General features: G+C 39.2%; 1 protein-coding gene across 2 annotated transcripts in view; it reads left to right on the top strand.

Moving 5' to 3' along the window:
• Positions 1-13607, top strand: part of SMYD3 (SET and MYND domain containing 3) — a 747085-nt gene that overhangs the window by 572382 nt on the left and 161096 nt on the right. The window contains exons 2-4 of one of the 2 annotated variants that reach the window (XM_040263615.1): positions 2088-2089; positions 6682-6749; positions 8280-8382. In XM_040263615.1, coding sequence (XP_040119549.1) covers positions 6718-6749; positions 8280-8382 — 135 coding nt within the window. In that variant the 5' untranslated portion in view covers positions 2088-2089; positions 6682-6717. The remainder of the gene's footprint in view (positions 1-2087; positions 2090-6681; positions 6750-8279; positions 8383-13607) is intronic. The other variant, XM_040263614.1, reaches the window with a different exon arrangement.

Below are 13607 nucleotides of genomic sequence, written 5' to 3'. Positions count from 1 at the left end.
AATTTTTGAGTTTAATTAGGTCCTATTTGTTTTTGTTTTTATTTCCATGATTCTAGGAGACAGATTGAAAAAGATAATTGCTGCGATTTATGTCAGAGAGTGTTCTTCCTATATTCTTTTTTAAGAGTTTTATAGTGTCCAGTCTAACATTTAGGCATTTAATCCATTTTGAGCTTATTTTTGTATATGGTATTAAGGAATGATTTAATTTCATTTTTTTACATGTAGCCATCCAGTTTGCCCAGCATCCTTTGTTGAAGAGACTATCTTTCCAACTTTGTATAATCTTGCCTCCTTTGTTGTGGATTAATTGACCATAGGTGTCTAGGTTTTTAAATGAGTATTTTTGGTTTGGCCTTAGACAGTATCGTGATTTTATGACCTGATGTTTGCCATTACTATCATTTACTTTTCAAAATCCAGTTAGATTAGATTTCACAATTTTCATGTTCTAAGTGATGAAGCAAGAGAGAAGGTTTTAGGTGACAAATAACAGACTGCAAGTGGACAGAGTTGGGCATGACTGAAGCGACTTAGCACAGCATGCACAAGACTTCAATAGAGTTCATGTCACCTGCTAAAAGTAGGATTATGTACTCATTATACATTCTCTGTCTAACATTTTCTAAACACTAGAAATGTCTGGAGGTGCTATGTAAGAATTTCAACCAGATCAGAGTCATTATATGGAACATCTTGAATCAGATTTATAGAATTATTTATATAATTTATTTATAGAATTATTATTTTTGCGTTCCTCCTTGCAATCCTTGCTTGCTGTCTTTAACCAGTGGTCCATTAGGTTTGCAAATGAAATAGCACATTAGTAAACACTATAATGTCAGACTTCCACGGAGCTTGCAGTGCAGCAGAGACGTGGCTCAGTGATGGGATCTCAAGCAGACTGGTTTGCCCCCACCTCCTTACAGCCCACTCACAACACAACATGGAGGCTCGCCAGCTACTTCCTGATAAAGGGCAAATATATTGCAGTGCTTGTCTTGTATATTGATTGTTAAAAATCCTAATTGAAACAGATGTCACAACCATCCTTACTGTTGAAAGCCTGGGAAACACTTGTGGATCCTGGAATTTATGATTTTGTCTTTTGAGAAAACTTCTTCTGCAGCCTGGTCTCCTCCCATTGTTCTTCTGGTCTGGAGACTGCAAAACCTTCATCTTCAAGGCTAGGAAAAGACTGTAAGTGAGTGACCAAAGGAGGGAGGGAGGTATTAGGAAAGGCCTGCTTTGAGTCATGAAAGAGGGATAAACATTTGCCATGAAGATAGGAGGGAGCAAGAAATAAAGATTTTAATCTCTTAAGGCTCATGAGAATGTTTGGAAAGAATTCTCTATTCAAGAAAATATCATATTCTATGGAAAGAGAATAATATTCCCTGACTAAAATGCTTATCTTGCTTGTGAAGTTAGAGAATTGCTAGTTCAAGGAGTAGCGGGGAGGGCCGTTATTTTGAATGAAAACCCCTGCTTTTGGTTTTCATACCTGCCCACTCTTCTTCCTTTCCTTCTGTCCACAGAGCTTAATAAAACTAAGTGCAGTAAGCTTCCTTTTGAAAAGGTACTCTAATTAATAAACTCTATGTGTCAAAGTCCTGTGTCGTGATCATTCTATTTATGCTTCAAATAGAGACATTTTTAAGGAGATGCAGATGGTCTTTGAGGAAACCACTTTATATTTGGTTCCGAAACTGAGTTCCCTTATGTTTAAATGTGTTTTAAAATTTATATATTTTGAAAGTGAAAGCATTCTTTGAAGTAGGCTAGAAACCAGCTAAAGCTACTTGCACACAAGACTCAGTTCTTTGTAAAAATCAGTAATTGGGCTGGGTGGGGGTGGCTGGGAAGTGGATGCCTTCTCCTGTTAGGGTGTAGAATTACTGTATTCTGAATCTGTGGTAAGCTCTCTTATAGCTGTTCAGCTTTGCCATTAAAAGCCATTATGCTGGTGATTTTCCCTTGTGTCTCAAACATCTTCATTTGTCTGGCACTATAATAGAAGGCTTCTAGTTCAGAAAATTTGACCAAAAGATTTGAAATTTAAATAAGTGGTATTGATTGCTGCAGAGAAGTTTTTAAACTCAAAAATGTCAGGTTCTGCACCTAGAACATGAACAAAATGACTTAAGAATATGGTTTATAGAATATTTTAAAGTTCACTTTAGTTTTTGTTGTTTTTGTTGTTGTTTTTACAAAATAGAGATGTTCCATGGCTACTTCTACTCACTCACAAAGTATTTACCCATCTAGAAAGGCTACAATTTATCTTATAAAGACTTTGAGTTATTTCAAAAGAAAAATTATAAAGAGTACACATAATGTTACATTCAATAATTATGAAATACTTTAAATGTATGTTTTAGTTTCACGTCATGGGAAATATTCTTATAGTCATAGTCCAGCTTAGTTTTTAAAAAATACTTTTTGAACCTAATTGCTTTCTTAGAAATAATCCCATTAATAGGCTTTTCTATAGAGTGAAATATTCATTCCTTAATTGTTTAACCTGTTTAACTTCCTAAGAAAATGTTTTATATAGAGATAATATTTTGGAAAATGCTTAAACTTTTATTTTTGGCTCCATATACATTCTTTTTTCTCTTGGTATAAAGAGGAATTCTTTTCAGATTTTAGTAGTGCACATATGGAAATATTATCTACCTGTTATTTCATGCAAAAAAGATAAAACCTGAGGGCTAACTCATATCCACCATTGCTATCAGTTATATATGTCAAAAGAATTCCTGTAACACTTTTCTTAAATCACATATTACTGAATGGAACCAATATTTTTTAATAAAAGTAGTTGTATGCAAAAAATTAAACCTTTTATCTGCTAGCTCAGTAACACTAGCACATAACACCTCTCAGAATACAAATGAGGGACTTGTTAAGAATTTGTTAAATAAAACTTTAAAACAGTCCTGCCTATTGTGGAGTGGGACAGAATGAGAGATGGTGACAGATTGATAATAGTGAAAATAGGAAAAGAAGGGAAGAAAATAAAGAATAAAAAGAAAAGATGGAAGAGAAGTGAAAGGAAAAAAGGACCATCGCTTATCTATTCACTGGTTCATTTGTTTTCCAAATACGTATTTTGTGCTCAGTGTATTGGACCTCTGGCATTTTAAGCAGAGAATTAAACAAGTCCTTAATGCTCCTCTGATGAATACTACCGCCTTCCCCTTCACTGAACTGAAAGAAAAGAGGATGAGACAAAAGTGAGCTGGAATAAAGAGAAAGAATGGACAAAGAAATATGAGCAGAAAATATAAAAGTTGGATGCCTAAGGAAAAGAGAGATGGAAGGTTGACTTCTTACTCTTTTTAGTGGTACAGAATTACATCCATTTCCCCTTCTTCACACCCACAGGATGCTTTTGATTTGTTTCTGGCATCTTCTCATACCCTATTTGGATAATGACTCTCTTGGCATTTTGAGGTCTACACCCAAGCCACCATCTATTGGAAAAAAATGTTTTTTAGTGTCTTCCATGTGCCAGGCACTGTGCTAGGCAGGGAGATACAGTGGTGAATGTAACTCTATCACTGCCCTCCAAGTATTTTATGATCTAGTTGTGTCAAGTAAATGGATAAAGGATTCAGTGCGATAAATGCTGCTAAAGAGATACGTGAAAGTCAGCTAAGTCTTGGGATCAGTAAGAGTTTCCTGAAGTAAGAGAGAGCCAAGTTGATAGTTCCCCTTGTTAGCTTGTCCTTTTTAAAAATTCCATCAGAATGCCTATTTTGGAGAAAAACCTTTCAGTTTCTTTATAGTTCAGAAAAAAATTTTTAATTTTGGTTTGATTCAAAAGTTAGTAAATTAGATTCGTTTGACCTGGCTTTTCATTGGTGAATTGTTTTAGGTAAAGTCCTGATTACACATTTAAAATAGATGTTCTAATGTATATTTCCCCCTAAAAGATTCATACCCATTTAAAAATATTTATGAAGTTTCAAAAACAAAGCACAGGATCTTATGTCCTGTATTTTTAACATCCATTTTATGCATAAATATGTATAGGCAGTACACTGTTGCAGCTTAATATGAAACAGATGCCCTTACAGCAATTGAACGCGTGTGTGTCTAAAGTATGTATATGTACACCAATTTCCTGACTTAAAACTGCAGTGTTATCAGACTTGTAGAGGAAAAATGCCAAATCATGATAGGTTGCACTAGATTTCATCTAAGAGCTCTTTGGAACAGTGAAAGAGACTAAAAGGACTGAATGCTTTTTCATGCTTTATGTTCCTTCATGTAAAGCTGATTTAGAGACATTCCTATCACTGCTTTTTCCTTTGCAGAAACTTTATAACAACCAACCAGATCCATCTGTAGCCTCTGGTTCATCTCAAGTCTGTAGTGGCCTTTTCTGTCTTCTTCTTGATGGGTTTTGCTCTGTTTTGTCCTGAGTGTCAATGTCCAGCCCTAACTGTTCCCTGAACCCCAGTTGCTCATTCTTAGTCTTGGCTTGATGTCTAATAGGTCACTTCAAGTTTAGCATCGCTAAAACAAAGCCCCTGGACTTCCTCCCAACTCCAGAAACCAAACCTGGCTCCTTTCATAGTCTTCTTCACAGATATGGCGATGGCAATCTTGTTCAGGCCCCATACTCGAACATTATCCTTGGCTCTTTTCATCTCCATAAGCAATCCATTGGCAGTACCACCTGCTTCTCCCAATTTCTACAGCTACCAACCTCCATGCCACCATCGTCTCTTGCCTGGGCTGTTGGCCTGGTCTCCTAACTCTTTCCCCTACTTCCAGTTGTGAGTTTCTATAGCCATTCACTACAGAACAGCCAGGGTGATTCTTTCAAAACAGAAATCAGATCCAATCAATCCTTGGTCAGAATAAACACGGTGGCTTTCTGTCTCATTTACAGTAAAATGCGGGCATGGCTATAAGTCCCTATATGATCTAGCTACCTCTCTGATCTCATATCTCACCCCTCTTCTTCTTACCTACTCTGCTTTGGCCATATCCGCCTTCTTGCTGTTTTTTTTGTACCTGAGATAGGAGCATTCCCACCTCAGGGCCTTTGCACTTGCTGTGACACGAACCATCACCACCCAGATACACACATGTTCATTTCCAGAGTTCCTTCAGATTTCTGGAAGGAACTTAATTGTTCCTAAGAACTTAATTGTCCTAAAGAACCTTCCTGAACACCTTTTTCTGCCCTTTTACTTTCTTTCTTTCTTAGCATTTATCCACATGTGTCATTTTTCTATCAAATAATTATGTCTTCCCTGCTAGACTTAAGCTCCATTAAGGCAGGAATTTTTTTTCTTTCTTGTTCTATCCCTAATACCTACCTGAGGCAGGATTTATGGTCAGGCCCTAGATTTTCTAAGTCCATTGCTCTTTCTGTGGTTCTATATGCCCTTCTATAGGTTTTAAGTTCCCCAAGTGCAGTGATTGTATCTTTTATTTCTTTTGCCCCATCACCTCATAGGATATAGGACCGTGCTGTACACTCAGTGTGGGGTTTCATGTGCCAAGTCAGTGCTGTACATAGCCTGATTGAAGTACTTCCTGTGCTCATATGGTTGGTCATCAGTTTGGATCGCAGACTTACTCAGGATGTACTTCACCCTTTGTAGGAATAAAAGACAAGTTGCTGTTATTCCCCAGATACACAGTGGCATTCGGAAACTGTAGGCAGTTTGTTTGCGTGAAAAATCTTAACATGGTGAGACTCTGGTTCTCAGTAAATAGATTATATGCATTCTGAATTTTGAATACTTGATGGAGAGGATCAGATTGTGCTGGTTTAAGCCTCAGGATTTTATCGTTGTTGTGGTGGTGGTGGTGGTGGTTGTTTTTGATGTTGATATTTGATGTTGTTGATATTTCTGCATTTAACCACCCAAAGTTCTTTTTTTTATGTATACAAATTATATATATATATAAAATATATGTCTGTCTGTCTGTGTGTATATTTAAAGAAGAGGATCACACACTGCATTGTTGTTCAGTCACTAAGTCGTGTCCAGCTCTTTGTGACCCCATGGGCTGCAGCACACCAGTCTTCCCTGTCTTTCACTATCTCCCAGAGTTTCCTCAAACTTATGTCCAATGAATTGGTGACACCATCCAACCATCTCATCCTCTGTCACCCGTTCTCCTCCTGCCCTCATTCTTTCCCAGCATCAGGGTCTTTTTCAATGAGTCAGCTCTTCAAATCAGATGGCCAAAGTATTGGAGCTTCAGCATCAGTCCTTCCAATGACTATTCAGGGTTGATTTCCTTTAGGATTGACTGGCTTGATCTCCTTGCTGTCCAAGGGCTTCTCAAGAGTCTTCTCCAGCACCACGATTCAAAAGCATCAATTCTTCACCACTCAGCCTTCTTTATACACTACATACTATTTAGATTTTCATGCATCATATCATGACCTTTTTATTGTGTCACCATGATATTGACAGAAAAATATTGTTTTTAAAGATTATCCATATGTCATCAGTTCTCAAACTTAAGGAAGATATGTCCCAGACATGTTCTTTTACAAATGGAAGAGTATCCATGTTTGGCTTGAGTCTTTCCAAAGCAGCTACTAAAAGGCTCTTGCATTTTATTTTGACAATTTGTGTTCTTTTGCCTATGAGGTTTCTTAGGTGACAGGTAATCCTGACTGTTTCCCTCTTGTTTTTACAGGTGATCTGCAACTCTTTCACCATCTGTAATGCAGAGATGCAGGAAGTTGGTGTTGGCCTGTATCCTAGGTAGGGTGGATGCTATTTCATTTACTGGAAGAAGCCTCTTTAATTCCCACCCAGCTCTCCAACCTTTTAAAAGTAGCTAGAAAGGCTATTACATGCAGCTGGTTTGAGAGCTAAGCTTGAAACTTAATGATAAATTACAAGAAAAATGGAAAATGTGAAGTTTAAAGAAAACAGTTTTATAACCCCACATTATATTCTCTGCTATTAATGGAGAGGCAGACCTCAGACCTAAATTCTTGTTGGGAATTGTGTTGAGGGCTACCCTGTGGTCCAGTGGTTAAAGCTGTGTGCTTCCCGCAGAGAGGGTGTGGGTTTGATCACTGGTCAGGGAACTAGGATCCCACATGCTATATGGCATGACCAAAAAGAAAAAAAAAAACCACCAACATTAAAAAAAAGTTAGGGGTTGTGGGTGCTAGTAAACCACCCTGCCCTGATCTTATTCCTAGCCTTCTGGGCTGATCAGATGATTATTATACCAGACATGCTGTAATGCACCAGTTGGGTCCATTTTGTCTTTTGGCTCAGCCTCCTCTGAACCCCAGTGCTCCACGAGGTGGAACCCTCTTAGGCTCTGGTCTCCCAAAGAGCTCTCTCCAGCTCTCACCCAGGTGATCTGTATCGCCGAGCTGCTAGATTCTCCTTCAACGAGCACTCTGAGTTTCATTTTGTTTTCAGACTATTAGTGTCCAAATACAAAGAGGGTCTTTTCTTATAATTAACTGTGAATCTGAGAAGTCAGCTTCTTATTTCTCATGTGTTATAAACCACAGGTTTATGGTGTGGAGCAATAAATGACTCTCGTCAGATTATTGTGATGATGAAATTTGATCAACATGCTCATGTGCTAAGAAGGTGCTTTCTACATAATGAATACCCACTTAGAGTTATTTCTAATTATTATCAAATGTGGTGGCAGCTTAAATACATTCCCTTCCCCAAAAGTAAATGTATTCCTCCAAGGTAATGAAATGACTTGGCCACGGCCTGGAATGCATGAGGGTTTTGGTAGTGAGATAATCTCAACATTCTGTTGAAGAGGAAGTACTTCTAATTATTCTGCGACACGGTCGCATGTGTTCTAGTGAAGTTGGCAGTTCCACCGAAGGAGTTCAACAAATGTGATCCTGAGTGGGAAGCTCAGGGGTATTTTGGCTGCTTCCTACTTACCTCAGAAGTAAATAAGGTATCCCTTTACCTCAGAAATTTTTCCTTTGCAAGGCAGTTTGTTTTTTTGTTTTCCCCCATCCTCATGTTGGGTCACCTTAGTAGCTGGTACCTAGTAAGCCACCTCTCCATCCCCTAAAGTTTATTAACAAACTTCCCTAATGAGCTTTCACCCAGGGAGCCTTTCACTTCATGGGAAGTAGGTTAGTGCCCCCAGAGGACTCAATCCCTGGTACACTGTCAACCCTACCTGTCCCCCTGCCCCTAAATTAAAGTGTCTTTTGCCATTATAGTTGTTAAATGTAGATGTTTGATTCTGTCTACTGAGCCACAGTATTCTCCTTTTTTTTTTCTCTTCTCCAGTATGTCTTTGCTCAATCACAGCTGTGACCCCAACTGTTCGATTGTGTTCAACGGGCCCCACCTCTTGCTGCGTGCAGTCCGAGACGTTGAGGTGGGAGAGGAGGTAAGGAACCCATGTTTCCCACTGGCTGGCCTCTTTTTCAATTAAAACCAGTTGTGCCTGAAGGGCAGCTTTTCATTGTCTTTCTGCTGAAGAAAAGATATATATAATACCTCTACCCACATATATGTGTTAATATACGATTTTTTTTCTCTTTCTGACTTAATTCAGTCTGTATGACATTCTCTTGGTCCATCCATGTCTCTATAAATGACCCCATTTCATTCCTTTACATGGCTGAATAATATTCATTGTATGTAAATATCAAATCCCTTTTATCCATTCATCTATTGATGCACTGTGGTGACCTGAATGGGAAGAAAGTCCAAAAGGAATCAGCTGTACATATGTATACCTACAACTGATTCATTTTGCTGTACAGAAGAATCTAACACAACATTGTAAAGCAACTATGTGCCGTGCTGTGCTTAGTTGCTCAGTCATGTCTGACTCTTTGTAACCCCATGGCCTGTAGCCCACCAGGCTCCTCTGTCTGTGGGGATTCTCCAGGCAAGAATACTGGAGTAGGTTGCCATGCCCTCCTCCAGAGGATCCTTCCAACCCAGGGATTGAACCTAGGTCTTCCACATTGCAGGCAGATTCTTTACTATTTGAACCACCAGGGAAGCCACTATACTACAATAAAAAATTAACTAAAAAAGAATACCTCTGCCCAGAGACTAATTTAACCATCATTACTTCCAGATATAAGTGGGCTAACTTTTTTTTTTAATCATCATTTTCCTGGATGATGAAAAGTTCCTACCATATGTGTGTGGGAGAGACATGTATGTGTGTGATAGTGTGTGTGTTTTGTGCATATGACAGTCCATCAGCCTCTTGCATCTCTGCAAGTGGTCATCCTTCTGTAGTCAGAGAGGTCAGCCCAAGCTTGTGAGAGATCTCAAGGGTTTACTTACTCCCAAGGCTGTTAATTACATTTCAAGGATGATTCATTTTTACCTTTATGTTAAGAAAGCAAACAGGTTTTATGCTCTTTCAGGTTGTCATTGGGCCTTTACAAACCTATCAGCGTCAACTTCTCAGAGTAACTGTCCCAGCAAAAATGTGAAGGGAATAGAGGACAGGAAGTATGACCTCCAGCACTGAACTGGCCTTGACCTTTCCAGTTCTGCAGGCTGCCCAGCCAGCCTCTTTTGATGAGGGCCCTTCTCAGAAGTCCGAAGACTCATAAGACAGTTGTGGATGGGCTACTCCAGCACTGTTGAACCCGAGCCTGACAGAGTTTGCACAGTGCCTACTCTGAATTCTGGGTTATAGATATTTATGCTTTTTAGAACCCAGTTTCCCTCTACCTTCCAATTTGCTAAAGTGGATATTTACTGCAAGGAAAACAGACTATCATAAGCTTTTATTGCATTTATGCAGCACTCAGCCAATAAAACCTAAACTCAGAGGTACCATATTTTATGTAGACAGGGATTTGGCTTTGATAAGACTGCTTCCAAACTGAGTTGTAACTGAATAAGCTGTCTCTTATCAGCCACTTAATTGAATTTCCAGTGTTTAGGATTGGTGTAGTAGGTACATGGGGATATCTGTCAACAATATGTGGAATTTAGATTTTTTTTCCTTAGACCATATGTGACTTCAAGCCAGGGAAGAAGGGGACTGCTATCCATTTTCCACAACATTATTTTGGGAGCTGAGCGATGGCTGCCTTTTGATAATGTTGTTGTTGTTTTATTAAATTAGAAAAAAAATAGGTAACCTGACAAGCAAACAGGAAAACTATGAGAAACAATTGGACTTCTCAGAAACAACAAAGAAATTTCTTCATATCTTGTTTTCTAGGCTTGGCTGCCAATTATTCTCCTTGGTTAGTTTTCATTTAGTTGAAAAACACCGTCTTTTAGTGCTTATTTCATTTCCTTTACTTTCCATCTCTGGAGCAACAAGCAAATCCTTCTTGCCTCACACAAAGTAGTTTTCTGCTCAGCATCTGCCCTGTAGACTCAGATATTTCCCCCTACAGTCCTTATTAAAATGGCTTCTCAACAGAGAGAATTGTCCCCGTAAGTCCTTTTTATACCACTTTGTTCAGAAAATAAATGTTTTCCTACCATTATACACTTTCTCTGTTCACTGGCTCTGTCTTCCCCAGCATTTCTACCTTCTTAATGTTATTTACCCCTCAAATATCATCTCTTCTATAAAGCGTTTCCTGATTTCTCAAATTCTGAGATTCTTTTCTCTGAGACCTCTCTTAGAGTGGTTATTAATATTTCTTTGGCATTTATTCTGGCTCTTTTAGTGACGTCTCCATTCTGCGACGTTCGTGAGCACGGGCAGTTGTGTCTTACTGTGTCTCCTTAGGTCTTCCCAGGTGGCTCGGTGGTAAAGAATTCCCCTACCAATGCAGGCTTTGATCCTTGGGTTTAAGACATGGGTTTAATCTGTGTGTTGGGAAGATCCCCTAGAGTAGAAAATGGCAACCCACTCTGGTATTCTTGTCTGGAGAATCCCATGGACAGAGTACCTGGTAGGCTACAGTCCATAGTGTCAAAGAGTCAGACATGACTGAGTGACTGAGCAGGCATGCTCACACACATGCATATGACTCCTTTAGTATCCACTGGATCATAGAAACAGCAAGAGAGTCCTAGAGAAACATCTACTTCTGCTTTATTGACTATGCCAAAGCATTTGACTGTGTGGATCACAACAAACTGTGGAAAATTCTTCAAGAGATGGGAATACCAGACCACCTGACCTGCCTCCTGAGAAATCTGTATGCAGGTCAAGAAGCAACAGTTAGAACCGGACATGGAACAATGGACTGGTTCCAAATTGGGAAAGGAGTATGTCAAGGCTGTATATTGTCACCCTACTTATTTAATTTATATGCAGAATATATCATGCAAAATGCTGGATTGGATGAAGCACAAGCTGGAATCAAGACTGCCAGGAGAAATATCAATAACCCCAGATATGCAGATGATACCACCCTTATGACGGAAAGTGAAGAGGAACTGAGGAGCCTCTTGATGAAAGTGAAAGAGGCAAGTGAAAAAGTTGGCTTAAAATTCAACATTCAAAAAAGTAAGATCATGGCATCTGGTCCCATCATTTTGTGGCAATTAGATGGGGAAACAATGGAAACAGTGACAGCCTTTTTCCTTGGTTCCAAAATCACTGCAGATGGTGACTGCAGCCATGAAAGTAAAAGACACTTGCTCTGTGGAAGAAGAGCTGTGACCAACCTAGATAGCATATTCAAAAGCAGAGACATTACTTTGCTAACAAAGGTCCATCTAGTCAAAGCTATGGCTTTTCCAGTAGTCATGTATGGATGTGAGAGTTGGACCATAAAGAAAGCTGAATGCTGAAGAATTGATGCCTTTGAACTTTGGTGCTGGAGAAGACTCTGGAGAGTCCCTTGGACTGCAAGGAGATCAAACCAGTCAATCCTAAAGGAAATTGACCCTGAATTGGAAGGACTGATGCTGAAGCTGAAGCTCCAATGCTTTGGCTGCCTGATGGGAAGAATTGACTCATTGGAAAAGACTCTGATACTGGGAAAGATTGAAGGCAGGAGGAGAAGGGGATGACAGAGGATGAGATGGCCGGATGGCATCACCGACTTGATGGACATGGGTTTGAACAAGCTCCAGGATTTGATGATGGACAGGGAAGCCTGGTGTGCTACAGTCCATGAGGTCGCAAAGAGTCAGACACAACTGAGTGACTGAACTGACTGAACTGAGAATTAGCAGAATTTGAAAATTGGCTACAAGGTTGTGACAAAGACCCGAGACATGATTAGCATTTAAGTTTGATTTTAAAGAGAGGAAGGATTTTTATTTTTCTTTTAAAAAGATTTTATTTATTTATTTTTATTGAAGTATAATTGCTTTACAGACAAGGAAATGGCAACCCACTCCAGTATACTTGCCTGTGAAATCCCATGGACAGAGGAGCCTGGTGGGCTACAGTCCATGGGGTCACAAAGAGTCGAACATGACTGAGCACACACACACACACACAATAGCTTTACAGTTTTGTGTTAGTTTCTGCTGTACAACGTGAATCAGCCATATGTATATATGTGTGTGTGTGTGTATGTATCTACACCCTTGCTCTTAACCACCCCCATCCCACCCATCTAGGTCATCACAGAGCACCGAGCTGAGCTCCCTGTGCTATACAGCAGCTTCCCACTAGCTATTTTATACATGGTAGTGTGTATATGTCAATCCTACTCTAATAAGAGAGGAAGGATTTTTCAAAGTCTATTTTCAATTCAGAGCCAGTATTAGAAAAATTTATAATTGTGACAGTGTAATTTGAGAAATGAAAACAGAGTCTAATTTTAATTTGATCTTATTATCCACTCAGAAATACATAATGAGAAGATGGGCTTCATGTAAAAGGGATTCATTTTGCCTTGAAATTTTCAAGTAAGCAACAAATTAAATATCCAGCAAATATCTTTCAGGATATTAATCTAATGTTGGGAATGATATACTGCATTTTCCATAAGAGCTGCACTAAAATGGCAAAGCTACGGTCAGTAGCATTAATATTTTAATGTGATCTTGTTCTTTGCCATTAAAACATCCACTGATCAATGGCAAAGTTTCAGATATATTTTCCCACTAAATGAGCCCTATATTGAGTGAGCAGATTCTCCATTAAAACTGGTGAGTCAGTGAGTCTTTGATAAAGGTTTTTAGCTCTGGTTGATAAAATGATTTAGCTGTCATCACTAGTTAGTATTTTGGATTTTTTTTTTCCAAAAAAAATTATGGATAAAAATGTTTTCACTGTTGAGACCTTCAGTTTTGATAGTGTATTTTACAAACTTCACTGGTGTGAAAGAGGCCCAAGGAGAAGAATGGGGCATTCTTCATTGGAGGAGTACTGTTTGAGCCATGCCTGAAGGAGGAGAGAGTTCTGAATAGACTGAGAATGGGTGAAAGGGCATTCATTGGCTGGTGAAGGTCAATACCATACACATTGCATGGTGTACACTGTTTCAACATAGTTATGTTGGATATACATAATTATGGAAGATGGTAGTGGGCAGGGTAAAGAATACGCCTGCAATGCAGAAGACCCAGGTTCTAAACCTGGGTTGGGAAGATCCCCTGGAGAAGGAAATGGCAACCCACTCCAGTATTCTTGCCTAGGAAATCCCGTGGACAGAGGAGCCTGGGGGGCTACAGTCCATGGGATTGCAGGAGTCAGATGTGACTGAGCAACTA

Source organism: Oryx dammah, unplaced genomic scaffold (genome assembly GCF_014754425.2).
Source record: "Oryx dammah isolate SB20612 unplaced genomic scaffold, SCBI_Odam_1.1 HiC_scaffold_21, whole genome shotgun sequence".
NCBI lineage: Eukaryota > Metazoa > Chordata > Mammalia > Artiodactyla > Bovidae > Oryx > Oryx dammah.
Note: the sequence above shows the minus strand (reverse complement) of the source record. Positions and strands in the feature narration are given on the sequence as shown.